Raw genomic sequence first — 15,074 nt, forward strand, 5'->3', positions numbered from 1 at the left:
CAAAGGGAATATTTGATTTGTTGGTAAAATTGTCAAAAATCCAGTTATGTAATGTGATCGAAACTTTTGTTATGTCTTTTGTGTATTTTTTATTGAATCAAATTGTCTCATTTTCAAAAAATATATTGTTTAGCTATATATTGAATGGGTAAAATTGTTTCTTGAAATTTGAATGTTAATGAAATGTTAGTATTTTTAGCTTATATGATTACAAAACTAGTAAAGAAATGATTTCAAGTCAATTAAACATGGTCATTCTTATTATATCATGCAAATATTAATTGTAGTATGTTAATTGTGACTATGCTATATATATATATATATATATGAACAATAAAGTGAAATTTTATTATTAATATTATGAAAAAAAAAGATTAAATTATACCTTTGTGTGCAACACAATTCTTACTATTTGAATTATTTTAGTTTTTATTTATTTATTAAATACTACAAATCAATTAATTGTATTCTTGAGTAATAATATTTGAATGAACAATAAAAATTTAAACAATTTAATTATGTATGGTCAATGTAATTTCTAGTATTTCTCAAAATTTAAACAATTTGATCTTACAAACTCTCAATGTTGGTTGTAGTATAGTGGTAAGTATCATTTAAATATTCTACTTTTCATTTAACACCAAGTCGTTGTAGTATAGTGGTAAGTATTCCCGCCTGTCACGCGGGTGACCCGGGTTCGATCCCCGGCAACGGCGTTATATTTTTTATTTTTTTATTTCTATCAAAATTATTTGATATATACTTCCTTATGGTAAACCTTTCAAAGTATGGGTTATGCATACAATTCCTTGTACTAATTGTCATTTTTTAGACTAAAATGATGGGATGTAGTGGGGATTGTGTATTCATGAATGTTATGTTCATATTGTCACTTTCCCTTTGGTGAGTTGGTTTCTTCATATTCCTTAGAGAGAATACACTTTAATAAGTTAAGGGGCTTATTTATTTACCATATTGAGGTCTCAAGCTTGATTACAATTGAAAAAAGATGATTGAACTTTGAAGTGTGGTCATGATGGTGATTTGTCTTCATAGCCTCAAATGAATTAGCCTAAATGTGTGCTATAACTATGCTTTTAATATGGAGAGTTTTCAAACTAGCACCATTCTAAACTTTCATTCCTAATGTTTCTCTTATTATTACTTTCACTTATTCCTAAAAAGAGTATTATATAGGAGAACAATGTTTTAAGTTCAATTTTTCCTAAGAACGTGCAGAGTTAAAGTAGGAATTGAGGTTTATAATATATCAAGATTCAAGAATGCATTCTTTTCTTTGCAATATGATTTTGATTTGTATGTTAAACTTGCAGTTCTTAAAATGGTTAAAATCACGCGAGAACATTCATTTATTTTGTCGAGAGAATGATGTAAAACAAATAAATAAAAACACCAACTTAACTCAATAAGACAATAACAAAAGTTATTTAGATGAAATTTTTTGTACATCATAAATTCAATTATTTAAGTAGAAAATCCTAATAAATTAATTTTTATATTTTCGATTATATATATTTGAATTATTTAATTTTTGTTTTAAATTAAGAAAAACTTACACCCTTTAGTTTACCCCTTTTCAACTCAAAGAGGTTGAGATTGAGCTATATAATATTTACGCAAATGAATTAAATCTTAATATTCATTATGAATAATTATTTTGATTTTCTAGAAATATTAAATATAAAATTTTCAAGATTGATAAAATGTGATAAATTAATTTAATTTGTTGTTCTTACTGTAAAAACTTATAGAAGTCATATTTATTATCACAATTAGTTTACAACAACTAGGTCAAATTCACCCCCTTTCTCTCTCTTTATTTATCATCGTCTTCCAATTGGGTAATCAACCGAGCCACTGATTCGCAAGCGGAGAGAAGGAAGAGCTGCGATTCAACAGTTGATCGAAGAAGAAGAAGAAGAAGAAGATGGGTGGAGGAATGGAAACCAACAAGAACAAGTTCATTGAGGATTGGGGTTCCGCAAGGGAGAATCTTGAGCTCAACTTCAGGTGGACTCGTCGGAATTTCGCCATCATTGGCATCTTCGGCATCGCCGTTCCCATCCTCGTCTATAAGGGCATCGTCAGAGATTTCGTAATCTCTCTCTCTCTCTCTCTCTTCCTCCACTGTTAATTTGCTCACTACACCTCAATATTTGTTATTGTTCTTGATCTAACCCTAGTCACCCATTTACACAGATGATCTGATTCTTAATTAGAATGTGACCGATTTATATGAATAAGTTAATTCGATAGGATTTCTGTATTGATTCGCTTGTAAAACTGGTCTAGTTGATAACAGATCCTGATGAATTTGTACCCAAGAGTTAGAACAGTTTCCTGTTTTGCTGAGTTTCTCTAACCCATATTATCAAAATCCAAAATTTTGACCTATAATGTGGAGCCAATGAGAAATCACATCAATTTAGGAGGAACATCATGAATTTACTAGAATTTAATATTATAGAGAATTCTAGGTTTTCCTAATGGTCTAGCTTTATTCTGTCAACATGTTGTCTGATTACTGTGTTTAGAATAGAATACTTGTTCCTATTTGGTTCAATAGCCTTAGCGGATGCGAACAAATTCTCTAGGACTGATATAACTCGCATATTATAGACCACGAAAAATATCTCCTCAAAATCCAAGAAACTGCAATTATTTACATTTCTCAATCTTTACCATATGGGTTTTAGTTTTCAGAGATTCATGCTTGTTATTTGGGATGTTGATATTAATTCTTTCTGCTGCAATGCTGTTATTCTTTGAATGATAGTTCTTTTCAAACGCATGAACTAGTTCTTCATATTAATGAAAAAAGCCTAAAGAAGCAAGATTGTACTCTTGAAGTCCAATCTACTAAATGATTTTGCTTCACCAGTAGATTTTGAAATGTTTGTTTACCCACAAACAGTTATATTTGAACTTCTTTTTTTTTTGTGATTTTGGAACAGCACATGCAAGATGAGGATGCAGGAAGACCTCACAGGAAGTTCATTTGATCACTTCAGGTTCAAATAACTTCTGTAAAAGTCGACATCCAGAAACCGGTGTGTGGTGCCATTTTGTTTTGATAATTTGGCTGAGATTGAAAACTCTTGACTCACTTTCAGCTTTGTTTACAGCTTTTGATGATTGTGCCTTTTTTAAACATCAATAAGTAGACAGCTTGATGACTGTTGTGTTTGTTCTTATTAATGTTGAGAAATATTTGAGTTGTCTAATTTATCAATCTGTTCCTTGTTCTTCATAAAAATCATGAACAGTTTAGCATTACTTGCACAACTCTAATTTACCATATTGATCTTTGAGAAACTGTCAATTGAATTCTGATACATAAGCACAATTTTCACTCGAACCCAAATTTAAATACACTAACTTTTGAATAGAATCTCACATAGTACCCAATATAAAGAAAATATGCCCTGTATTTCATTACATAAAAAGATAAGGATAAGTAGAACAGAATTACATGTATTATTATTACAAGGTCTTAGGTCTGGATATGGTAAAGGAAAGTTATCAAGAACCCTAATTCAGTTATGTTTGGGTCTTCCTTCTTAGTTGGCAACATCTTCTTCCTTTTTCTTCTCAGTTACAAGATGAGTTGTTGCATTCTCCTCAGCTTCTTTTATCAGCTTTGCAATTTCTGCCTTCTGCTCAAGGAGAGTGCTTATTTTTGTGTCGATCTTCTCTAGTTTACTCTTGAGCTTTACAAGATCTTTGGGCTTTTCTTTCTTGTCAGCACCTGCTTTCCTTTTCTTATCTCCCTTGTTGTCTTTCTCTTCTTCTTCTTCTTCTTCTTTTACATCGCTTATTTTGATCTCCCTTGATGTTACAGCATCTGCTTTCTCTTTTGATTCTCCTTCATCATCTTTCTTCTTCTTCTTATCTTTTTTGTCTGATTTTTCTTTCTTCACTTCTTCCTCGACCTCTCCATCATCTTTCTTCTTCTTCTTCTTGTCCGACTTGTCTGTTTTTTCTTTCTTCACTTCTTCCTCGACCTCTCCATCATCTTTCTTCTTCTTTTCTTTTTTGTCCGATTTGTCTGTCTTCACTTCTTCTTCTTCCTCTGTTTCTTCTTCATTTTTCTTTGTCTTCTTCTTTTCCTTTTTCTCTGTTTTGTCCTTCTTCACTTCTTCTTCTTCCTTTGTCTCTCCATCATCTTTCTTATTCTTCTTTTCTGTTTTATCCTTCTTCACTTCCTCTTCTTCCTTTGTCTCTCCATCATCTTTCTTCTTTTTCTTTTCTGTTTTATCCTTCTTTACTTCTTTCTCTGTCTCACCATCATCATCTTTCTTCTTTTTCTTGTCTTTTTTATCATTCTTTACCTTTTCATCTGTCTCACCATCATCATTCTTGGCCTTCTTCTTGTCTTTTTTCTCCTTCTCCACCTCTTCTTCTTCTGTCTCTCCTTCATCTTTTTTGGGCTTCTTCTTGTCTTTTTTCTCCTTTTTCACCTCTTCTTCTTCTTTCTCTCCTTCATCTTTCTTGGGCTTCTTCTTGTCTTTTTTCTCCTTTTTCACCTCTTCTTCTGCTGCCTCTCCTTCATCTTTCTTGGGCTTCTTCTTATCTTTTTTCTCTTTCTTCACCTCTTCTTCTTTCTCCCCTTCATCTTTCTTCTTCTTCTTTTCCTTTTTGTCTACTTTCTCTTTCTTTTCTCCTTGATCATCCTCCTCATTGTCTTTCTTGTTATCCTTTATCTCTTCTTTCCCTTCATATTTGGACTCTTTCTTAGTGGAACCCTCAACAATCTCCCACCCCTTATCAGTCTTGGTCTCTAGTTGAAGATGACTTTCTTCTAGTATCCCAACAGAAGCTTGATCAATTTTCTCAGCCATTGATTGATTTGTTATGATGCCTAATTTAAAGAAGAATGAAGATTAATTAAGCACATAAAATGATAGACATAGATGATTGATTGATTGATTCCCCAGTCCAGAACACAAATCTAACAAGAACCAATCTTGGGAATGAGAAGAAGAATCCCTAATGAGATGCAACAACAACATGGGTTTGTTTAAAAAACGATTGTTTGTTTAAACATATATAGGAATGAATATCTTTCTCTGTTCATTAAGAATGAAGAAATAAAGATCTAGTAAAGCAGACTTCAATTATAGATAGAGACAGATTTGGAATTCAACATATGAAATTGATGATTAAAGAAAGAAGGGTACCTGGACGAATTGAGATGGAATGAAACTGAAGGTAGTAGTAATTAATCAATGGATGAAAACGATGGTTGTAGGCAGGAATTATGTAAGAATGAAGGTTGTTGTTCTTGGTTGTTGATCGGGGATGATGATGATCCTCTGCAATTTATAGAAAGACCGAAATGATCCGTGTAGTTGACGCGTGGTTTTCGCTGTAAAGCCAAGCCAAGCCAGCTGTGCTTTTTTTCTTTCTTAGTTCTAGATTTTCTTGAAAGATTAATATAAGTTATTACACAGCACCCACTACTCTACGGACCGAACCGGTTGTTTTGACTGGCCGACATTGGGCCATAGGCCTACTATTCTATTACCTTCCCCAATAAAATCATCAGAATTACGTGTTTTTTCATTTTTATTTTTACCAAAATTAATTGCCGACAATTTTCACTACTTTCCAATAAATCATCCACCCACTTTTATACTTAATTTACAAGATATACATATAATAACTAAGTCGGTTCGAGCCAAAAAGGTATTATTATAGATATCACAAAACACTTTAGCATACATACATTCAAGAATTCCTAAAATGATCTCAAATTTATTAGATTTGACTTTAGTATAATGCTTAAAATCTAAAAATTGTTAGATTAATGCTTAATAAAAACAAATCTTTATATAAGTATCCGCCTGCGCTAGGCTAGCTACAAGAAGAGAAGAGGGGATCATATGATATAACATTATCAATCAATTTTTTTTTTGAATGTTTTCAATTGACTCTCATCTTCTTTCAAGTACGTTGACATCTTTAATTTGTATATATAAAGAAGAAAGCATTTAAATTAAAATAGTAAACATTAAACATTTATATTATTTTATATTGTAACATACAACAACAACAACATGTATTATTTATTCAACATCTAAAACTTACATATATAAAGTTTTATTTATTAAAAAGGTTTCCATCGTTCGTTCGGTAGCTATTTGGCATGTGGCTGTGGTCTAACAATGAGAACGGGGCACTTTGCATGATGAACACAATAATCACTCACACTTCCCATGAATGCCCTGCACCCACCAAACCAAATCACATAATATAAATAGATACAATGGCGGATTCATGTACAAGCCTACCCGGACTCTAGTCCAAAATATTTTGTATGTAATTAACAATAACGACGAAAAATACCCTAAACCCGGGTAGATTACAAAGGAGATTAACGACTATTCGGGTAGATTTTATGAAAAGTATTTAGCACAGGGAGAACCTTGTATAGATAGATTAGTTAAATAAATTATACTTGACTTGAATTAAGACAAGATCAATCAATAGATTACCTTTTGATCTTTCCAAGTCCACGGCTGCCAAGAACAAGCAGATCTGCATGCATTTCATCTCCAGCCTCACATATCTTGTCCTTTGGATCACCTTCCACAATCAAAGTTTCCACCTTAACCTAATTAAATGCATGCATGCATCAATTCAATTCAATCAAATCCAATCCATTTATAGTACTGATCAATACTTACCATCTTATCCTTGCACAATCGAAGCGCCTGAGCAAGTAAAACTCCTGCACTCTCTTCTCGCGCCTTCCTTACAGATTCCAAATTTGAACTACTCATCCCCACAGGATACATTATGCCTACATACATACATTCAAAACTGATCAAATCAAATTCATAATTAATAAGATTGATCACTAATTAATCACAACTAGCTAACCAGCAGGTCCGGCGGGGAGGATGTATTGATGGAAAGGCTCTATGACATTCATGATAGTCAGCATCCCAACTTCACGCCTAGATTCCACGACGGTGGCGCCAATACCGGGCAGGGAAGGGAAGAGGTGATCGAGAGCCCATTGGAGGGCGTAGAAGCTTTCACCGCTTTCGTCAATGGCGATAAGAACCTTCAAACCCTTCTTCTCGCCACCTGAAGAACTACCGGCGCCGGCTAATGGATGATCACTTATAATATTAGTGGCCATTTCCTTCTCTCTTAATTACAGATTGCTCTAGATCTTCTTCTTGTGAATATGGAGATTGAAGAAGATGGAGATATCTAGAAGATTCATTTAAAACTTGTCATCAACATGACACGTTTCATTCTTGCATGTTCAATCTATATATAATTACACCTATTTTTCTTTCCATTTTTGTAGAGCTGGCACGTCACTCGGCTCTCATCGGTGCCAAAGACTTGATAATTACTCATATTTATCCATATTTTAGTTCAAATTTGGATATTATTATTTAAATTTGACTCGAAAAATGAGAATACGACTAATTTTCACGGGGTTAAACACATCGCCTACAAATATTTGACCATTAATCAGACGCATAACATGGACGGGCTCAAACTCAGAACTTCGGGGAGACTCATAATATTCATCTTTTGTTATTAATCAGACGCATAACATGGACGGGCTCAAACTCAGGACTTCGGGGAGACTCATAATATTCATCTTTTGTTGTCTCTAAGCTAGAATAAGAGATCCAAATTACTCATACCCATTTTATTAGACATTTGAATTGTACCGTACACAAAATTATAAAAACAAATTCAATTAACACAATTCTTTAGTTTTCCAACCAACTTAATAAATTAGAATAGGTAATATATCCCAAAACATTGTAAATAATATTTTATTTATAATTTAATTAAAAAAACAAAATTAATATTTATAATAAAATGACCATTTGAAATAGGCTCAAATAGCTGAATTTAATAATTCAAGTATGATATTACATAATTTATAATTGAGTATTCTCTATTTTACTATGTTCTTCGTAACATTCAAAAAAATGAATGGCATTTTAAATTCTAATTTATAAATGAAACAGCTATTTCAAAATGGTCATAGGTAATTGAATAAGAGGATTCCAAATTATTTGAAATGAGTTAACAACATTTTCCCCAACTTCTCAATCAAGCAAATCCGAAACAGGATTCCTCTTAAACGCATCAACCTGAACCAATTGAGCCGCCAAACCCTTACTCAAAACGATATTATCTGCCTTAATCCTCTCTTTAATCCCATAGGCCGGAACCTTAGCAATCGCATAAGCCCGCACCAACGTTACAAACTGTCGAACACGAGAAACATACCCTGCCTGTCTCATCCTATAAAACATTTTCTCTGTATTATGAACATCTCCTCTCTTCGAATATTCTTCCATAATAGTCATATACGACTGAAAAAGCGGTTTCATCTGGTTCTGCATTGCAGCCTTAGTCAATATGGAATCAGCTTTCTCCACTTCACCCGAAACAACGTATAAATTTACCAAAACGTCCCAAGTCCAAGGACCAATCCTTAAACCGCTCTCAACCATCTGCTTCACCAGATCCTTACCCTTTGTCAACATCTTGTGATCAACGTAAACTTTCAAAAGCATGGTGTATTGTTTCAAACACGGGTTTTTCTTGAATTTCCATCGTTTTTGCATCCCGTTAAAGACAGCCTCCGCTTCTTCGACTTTGTTCAGTTTCCCAAAAGCTTCTATAGCTGAAAGACATTCTTGACTATTAGCGGTCGCTTCGCATGCTTTCCAGATTCTCCGAACTTCCTCTTCTTCTCCAAGGCCCGAGTAGAGAGACAGTAACGCCCCTGCAGACTTTTGAAGATCTTTAGTGTTTTTTCCTTCAATTTCCTTCATAAACGCCTTTGCTTTCTCTTTAAAACCTGCCAAGACGTAATATTTCGCGATCAGGGCTAGTGTTTTGTTATCGGGTTCAGTTCCTTCTTCTTTCATAGTTTCAAAAATCTGATCTATTGCCTGTATATCTTTTGCCTGGCCTTTTGCGTCTATCAATATATGGTAAGTAAATAGAGTTGGTTTGACGTTCTCTTTCTCCATTAGTTGAAGCACATCGGCTATCTTGTTCTTGTCACTTCTTTTGTGTAGTAGGAGTAACTGGTTGCAAGCAAAGGCTGTAACTGGAAATCCGAGTTCCATCATTTTGTTGAAAACTTCTTCAGCTTTCTTCACGTTTGTTGTCATGGCACAATTAGCAAGCAAAGTCCTGTAAACTACTTCTCCTCTGAAAGATTCAGGAATCTTTCCAATGTAGCTCTCGCCATTCTGGAGGCCTTGCGTCTTGGAAATTAGATCAAGTCGAGAAGCATAATCTCTCTCAACAAAATCAACCTTCTTATTTGATTCTAGCCATTCTGAGAGCTGCAAGTTTAACATACAAATCAAAACCATAGATGGCAAGGAAAGGAGTACATTCTTATTTTCTTATTATATTATAAACCCCAAACCATCGTGTCACTCATTTGAACTTAAGACATTCTTTGTAAGAATTGAACATGAGACCTTGTTCTCTTAGGCAAGACTCTTTCGAGTTGAGCTAACCTAGTAAGTTATTATCTTTAGAAATAAGTGAAACTAGGAATGGTCCTAGTTTGCAAACTAAAGCATAGTTATTGAACACATTTAGGCTTAATCCAGATGAGGCTATGAAAACAACTCATAATCATGATCACACTTCAATTCAGGTTTCTCAATTGTAATCAAGCTTGAGACCTCAAGATGGTAAATACATAAACCCTTTAACCTAGTAAAGTTTATTCTCTAAGGAATATGAAGAAACCAACCCATCAAAGTGGAGACTGGCAATATGAACATAACATTCATAAATACACAATCAACTATATCCCCCATCATTTTAGTCAGTCATTAACCCCAAAATCTAGCCATTTAGGAGAGTGCAATATAAAAGATGATGATAATCCTACCAACAAATAAAAAATGACAAGTTCAAGGAATTGTATAGAGCATAACCTGCAAGGCCTTCCCATACATTCGTCGCTTTCGAAGGTTTACCATAAGGAAGTATATATCTGTCTTATGCACCTCATTTCCGCCTTCAATCCATTTATCTAAAGCATTTTCAACAGACGAAGAATCAGTAACAGATTTGAGCAACATTAAAGAACTCTTCCTGTTAGGATATCCTTTATCAGTTCCTCTACGGGTCTCATTTGATTGTTCTTCAACATCATAATGTTCATCTTCCTCAGACAACTCTGGTTCAGAAACCAATTCATCTTTATTTCCATCCTCACTAGTACCATCTAAGGTTACCACTGTAGGTTCAAGCTCCGAGAAGCCATCTTCAATATCATCTTCTTCATTACTACTGTCTGTTGCCCTAACATGTGAATAAAACATGCACCTTCTTGGGAAACATTTTGGTGAAAATTCAAGTACGTTGTAAAATCTCTTCAAGGATATCACTGGTGAAGTGATTGTCTCATTGCAAGAACTAGCTAATTCTGATTTATGAAATAGTGTTTGAAACGTTCTAATACTGATTCCATGGCTCCTGAATAACAAGATTTGAGTTAGAGATTTAGAAAGAAAGCGGGATAATTCAGAATTCGAAGAATCAGACGAAAAATGCAGGAAGATTAATAACCCTGATTGGGATATATATAAAGGATGGAAGAAGAAAGTGGTTTACCTAATAATAGGATGATTTATACGACGAACTGCTAACATCTTGATAATCTGTACTGACTTCCAGCAAAGTAATCAATCAGGTATGGCGATTTATGAATGATGATTGTGCAGGGGAGGAATCCATAACTCGTATATGAAAAAGAAGCAAAATTAGCCGACCTTTCTTAAACCCTAAAATCCCTCCTTTGTTTGTTTTCTTATATTAAGGGTTTAAGTGTTCGGTTGATTGATTTGTGCCCCCAACTAAGTATTAACTTTTTTTTTTTTGATAAACATTTTTCTAAAACTTATAAAAAAAAGTTATTACAAAGATTTTTTTTTTTTTTTTTCTATTGGGGGATGAAAATGAAATTAAAAACGAAAGCGCGAAAAATAAAAGTTGGGAACAATATTTTATTACCTGATTTATGGGTTTATTAGCACTACGAGTGATGAAAAAAAATTTAAAGTGGTGATAAAACATAATTTTTTAATGACCCAATTACAGTGGCTCGAACTTGGGATGGGATGATTTTACTAAATAGGGTTCGAATTTTGAGTTAAGCCATTTAAGATTTGAATTATCAATTATTTTGTCATTTAAGACTTTTTAAAAGTGACATTTTACTCTGTTTGTTTTAAATGAGGTGCCAATATATATTATTTTTATTTAATTACACCTGATTAATTCAAACAAAAAATCATTATCTCTCTTCCCCATTCTTCCATCAAATTTCTCCTACATTAACTCATCCTCTTCTTCCATCCCTTCTTTTATATCCTTTTCCAAATAACCACACTCATATATATTATTATATCAACATTAATTGATGAAGACATGGTTCATATTAGGAGATATTGCAGCATGCCATGTGTCTCAAAGATCTAATTGTCTTGATACCACAAGGTTAATTCTTATCTATTCAAGAATTCATACATGTTAAAACAATTCAAGAAATGATTAACGTGGTTAGAAATGTGCTAGTTAATGCTAGTTTTTTATACCAAGAATCATGCTAGATTTTAATATTGGTTATTCATTGTCCTCAATCTAGTTTTCAGACTAGATTATATTTTATTTACATTAACATAAAAGCATGAATTATTTCTTTAATTTTCAAGGGTTAAAACTTTTAACAAGAAGTTGAAGCTGACCAATTTGCCTATGGTGCAATTCTTCACGGATATTCAATTCTGTATACATTTGACACCATTGATAAAAAGCTTAGAGAGAAATATATTGGTGATTAATATATAGAATTGTAATAAGTAGATGAAGTGTGAATATCTGAAAAATGAGATTGAAGAAATTGAGTTTGTCCAAGGAGAAGAATGTGTGAAGAAATACGAAGTTAGTTTAAATTAATTAATACAAGGTGGAACTAAATAAAAATAATATATATTGGCACGTCATTTAAAACAAACAGAGTAAACGTCAGAATATGGAAAAGCCTCAAATGACAAAAAATAATGGATAATTCGAGCTTCAAATGGCTCAATTCAAAGTTCGAGCTTTATTTGGTCAAATCATTTCAAGTTCCAACCTGTAATTGGGCCATTTTTTGATATTATATATAGGTATAAAACTCCGATAACTCTTTTTTGTCTCATGTCTTTCTTGTACAACATCAATAGCTTAATTTTATATGAATCATTTTCTTCAATGAATTTCGAAATTTACTTAAGAAATGTTGTATTCATAGACTTTAATTATTCGATAATTCCAAATCACAAATCTGACCAAAATTGCAAATATAGTGCATCTATTTCTTAAATAAAGACTTTAATCTGAATTAGTAACACTTTTATGTGCATGATGATAAAATAAATTTGACATCTGTTTTTGGTAAAAACAAATTAGACATTTTTCAGTACAATCAAATCAACATATAATTTAACCGAAAATGTTATAACATTAGCATTTAATAATAATAATAATAATAATAGCTAACATAATCCACAAGACTATCTTGGATTTTTCATCTTGAAACTACACAAAATTATTTGAAACATATATATATGTGCAAGATGCTGATACTAATCCCATGCTGCCACTTGTAATATCAGGTTGTATGATATCCTTGGGTTTTATGGTCTACGTTTATTCAAATAATAAATCCAACTAAAAATTGGGTATAATGTGGGGATATGATAAATTGAGAAGTAAAGAAACATATATAGATCAATTATACGTACCCTAAACCGTTTAACAGAATTATGTTATGATCATTTTTATTTTAGAAATAAATATAAAAACATGAACTATTAGAAATAAATCAATTGTTCACTTACAAAACATAAAAAAACATGAAAAAAAATCCAAGTTTAGCCACTAGATAGACTGAAACATGACAAAAAAATCCAAAGGTCCGATAAGGAGAAAGATAAAGATAGCACTAATAATTGATAGGGACCCAAAATTCACTTCAAGCCCTAAACAATCTTTTTTGAAAATAAGACAATCCTATTCATTAAAAATACACATAAAAAAAAGTTCAGACAATACATAAACTAAATTTAAACACTCCAACTAACAACCTCCATGAAAATGAAACTCCAACATAATTAAAATCTAAACATTTTCATGCATTACTAGGTCAAATGGAAAAACAGCATTAAACAGAAGAGGTTTTCCTAAAAACCTAGAACGTCTACAAATTTTTCGAAATCCCTTATCGCCCCAATCTTCGCCAAAAGAGTTTTTTATAATCCAATAAATATCATCGCTATCTTGATCTTTACCAAATCCCACCACTAAAACAGCATGAGTTAATGGTCCACCCGACAATCGATTAGTACACATTATCACCGAATCATCCGAAGTTACTTTGTAAATTCCAGCCTATATTATTAATAAAAAGAAAATATTAGTTTCACTAATTAAATTTTAACAACAAAAAAACTCTATATTTTGGTAATTACCTCGTTCTTTTTGACAAATTCATTAGTAAGATATATAAAAGCAGCAATCGGATGACAAGCAACTCGACTATTAATTGTTTCTCCATTGTTAAGCGAAACAAAACCTCCAATTTTTACTTTGTTTCGCGTGGGCTGTCGAAAACAACAAAAATACATTAATTGTATGATAGTAAAAAATTATGTATTGAAAATTGATTAATTACGTACCCTATCATGAATGTTGATGACAAATGGTTTTTTTCCTCCAACATATGGGTAATTTTTCTCTTGACTAATACCATGTTCTTTTATGTAATCCAATGATTCTTGAAGGGTAGCTGGATGACATACATGATTATCATGATTATGATGATTATGATCATGAACTGTTGAAGAATTCAGCTGCACAAAGTCTATAAGTTCTTGTGGTGCCAATACTACTGCTGGTGCTTCTAGATTAAGAACATTGTAGCATGATTCCACCACTTCTGCAGCTACAATAGCCCAACAAAAACCTTGCAAAACATTTAATTGAAGATATCATTTTGTTAACTAACTATTTTGTCAAATGAAAATTGAAATAAGATCAAATTTAACTTACAACAACATTGTTGTCTAAAAGCAATTGGGTCGGGTATTTGACTATCATTAGAACCCTATAACATATGTGTATTGAAAATATTAATAGTTTGTAGAATCTATAACATCTATTAACTATTATTTATGAAATAATTTTACCTCAGGAATATCAGCCATGTTATGAAAACAATTAAAAAGAAGCAAACTGAAGTTGAAATGAAATGAAATGTTACTTTGTGAATATTAAGATGAAGGGATTGGAGATATTTATAGAAAAATTTGGATGGGAGAGAGAAGAGAGGGAGGATGAGATTTGAGAATGTAGAGTTGTTTGAAAGTTAGTTTAATTTAATTTATAAACAAATAAAATAAGTTTCAAATAATGTGAAACAAATAAAAATTATAAACTGAAATAATTAAGTTTATCTAAGTAAACTATCTAAGGCTGGTTTGAATTAGTGATTGGTGAGTTTTTTTTTTCTCAAAAAAATTATATTTGATTAATTTTTAAAAAATATAGTTAAAAGTTAAAATATATTTTATTTTTGAAAGATGAATTAATTTTATTTAATTAAATAAAGAATAATTTTAGTATTAAAATATATAGAAGGAGTGATTAAAAAGAATGGTTTCATCTTGAGATAAAATTTTAAAAAACCTAAAATACCAAACATCAAACCTAACATCTTAAAAAACCTAAAATATAAGTTAGAATAATTCAAAATTATAACCACCACGAGGAAAGAGGGTAAGAATACTAAAAATTTGATTTTATTTATTATTTTAAAAGGTGGGAATTTGAACTCAATATATTATTTTTCTTTATCATTGCCTAAAATATTTTTAACTGTATAAGTATGAATATTATAAAATAATTTTTAACTCGTTTAGTAAAATAAAAAAATTATATATAGAGAGAGAAAAGTAAAAGTAAATTTATTTTAACCGTGTACTTTCTTT

General features: G+C 31.9%; 5 protein-coding genes and 1 non-coding gene across 6 annotated transcripts; 2 read left to right on the top strand and 4 right to left on the bottom strand.

The window, feature by feature from the left end:
* The first annotated feature begins 644 nt into the window (after positions 1-644).
* TRNAD-GUC lies at positions 645-716 on the top strand. Its single transcript has one exon. It is a non-coding gene; the product is annotated as a tRNA-Asp (tRNA).
* A 1,097-nt stretch (positions 717-1,813) lies between these two features.
* Positions 1,814-3,274, top strand: LOC124912571. Its single transcript, XM_047453210.1, has 2 exons — positions 1,814-2,116; positions 2,976-3,274. Exons 1-2 carry the CDS (start codon positions 1,949-1,951, stop codon positions 3,021-3,023), a joined length of 216 nt encoding a protein of 71 aa, XP_047309166.1. The 5' UTR covers positions 1,814-1,948; the 3' UTR covers positions 3,024-3,274.
* Positions 3,275-3,574: 300 nt separating this feature from the next.
* On the bottom strand, positions 3,575-5,351 carry LOC124913009 (DNA ligase 1-like). The gene is made up of 3 exons (XM_047453634.1): positions 5,202-5,351; positions 4,050-4,882; positions 3,575-3,980 (listed from the first exon to the last, which is right to left on the bottom strand). The coding sequence occupies exons 2-3, from the start codon at positions 4,860-4,862 to the stop codon at positions 3,582-3,584; spliced, it is 1,212 nt and encodes a 403-aa protein (XP_047309590.1). The 5' UTR covers positions 4,863-4,882; positions 5,202-5,351; the 3' UTR covers positions 3,575-3,581.
* An 809-nt stretch (positions 5,352-6,160) lies between these two features.
* Positions 6,161-7,171, bottom strand: LOC124913010 (universal stress protein in QAH/OAS sulfhydrylase 3'region-like). The gene is made up of 4 exons (XM_047453635.1): positions 6,903-7,171; positions 6,711-6,801; positions 6,519-6,637; positions 6,161-6,248 (listed from the first exon to the last, which is right to left on the bottom strand). Exons 1-4 carry the CDS (start codon positions 7,169-7,171, stop codon positions 6,161-6,163), a joined length of 567 nt encoding a protein of 188 aa, XP_047309591.1.
* An 817-nt stretch (positions 7,172-7,988) lies between these two features.
* Positions 7,989-10,528, bottom strand: LOC124911498 (pentatricopeptide repeat-containing protein At1g80270, mitochondrial-like). The gene is made up of 2 exons (XM_047451993.1): positions 9,975-10,528; positions 7,989-9,365 (listed from the first exon to the last, which is right to left on the bottom strand). The coding sequence occupies exons 1-2, from the start codon at positions 10,362-10,364 to the stop codon at positions 8,109-8,111; spliced, it is 1,647 nt and encodes a 548-aa protein (XP_047307949.1). The 5' UTR covers positions 10,365-10,528; the 3' UTR covers positions 7,989-8,108.
* Positions 10,529-13,206: 2,678 nt separating this feature from the next.
* Positions 13,207-14,291, bottom strand: LOC124913011 (cysteine proteinase-like). Its single transcript, XM_047453637.1, has 5 exons — positions 14,274-14,291; positions 14,137-14,191; positions 13,764-14,029; positions 13,557-13,688; positions 13,207-13,476 (listed from the first exon to the last, which is right to left on the bottom strand). Exons 1-5 carry the CDS (start codon positions 14,289-14,291, stop codon positions 13,207-13,209), a joined length of 741 nt encoding a protein of 246 aa, XP_047309593.1.
* Positions 14,292-15,074: the final 783 nt, after the last annotated feature.

This window comes from Impatiens glandulifera, chromosome 8, assembly GCF_907164915.1.
Source record: "Impatiens glandulifera chromosome 8, dImpGla2.1, whole genome shotgun sequence".
Taxonomy (NCBI): Eukaryota; Viridiplantae; Streptophyta; class Magnoliopsida; order Ericales; family Balsaminaceae; genus Impatiens; species Impatiens glandulifera.

Excerpts from the sequence above, each read along its gene's own strand:
- LOC124912571 (XM_047453210.1), top strand. The coding sequence starts at position 1,949 with ATGGGTGGAGGAATGGAAACCAACAAGAACAAGTTCATTGAGGATTGG. Across the intron at positions 2,117-2,975 it reads AGGGCATCGTCAGAGATTTC|CACATGCAAGATGAGGATGC; the intron begins GTAATCTCTCTC and ends ATTTTGGAACAG.
- LOC124913009 (XM_047453634.1), bottom strand. The coding sequence starts at position 4,862 with ATGGCTGAGAAAATTGATCAAGCTTCTGTTGGGATACTAGAAGAAAGT. Across the intron at positions 3,981-4,049 it reads ACAAATCGGACAAAAAAGAA|AAGAAGAAGAAGAAAGATGA; the intron begins AAGAAGAAGAAA and ends AAGTCGGACAAG.
- LOC124913010 (XM_047453635.1), bottom strand. The coding sequence starts at position 7,171 with ATGGCCACTAATATTATAAGTGATCATCCATTAGCCGGCGCCGGTAGT. Across the intron at positions 6,802-6,902 it reads CCCGCCGGACCTGCTGGTTA|TAGTTCAAATTTGGAATCTG; the intron begins GCTAGTTGTGAT and ends TGTGGGGATGAG. Across the intron at positions 6,638-6,710 it reads GATTGTGCAAGGATAAGATG|GTTAAGGTGGAAACTTTGAT; the intron begins GTAAGTATTGAT and ends GCATTTAATTAG.
- LOC124911498 (XM_047451993.1), bottom strand. The coding sequence starts at position 10,364 with ATGTTTTATTCACATGTTAGGGCAACAGACAGTAGTAATGAAGAAGAT. Across the intron at positions 9,366-9,974 it reads TGTATGGGAAGGCCTTGCAG|CTCTCAGAATGGCTAGAATC; the intron begins GTTATGCTCTAT and ends TTAAACTTGCAG.
- LOC124913011 (XM_047453637.1), bottom strand. Across the intron at positions 14,030-14,136 it reads TTTTAGACAACAATGTTGTT|CTGCAGAAGTGGTGGAATCA; the intron begins GTAAGTTAAATT and ends GGGCTATTGTAG. Across the intron at positions 13,689-13,763 it reads TCATCAACATTCATGATAGG|CCCACGCGAAACAAAGTAAA; the intron begins GTACGTAATTAA and ends TGTTTTCGACAG.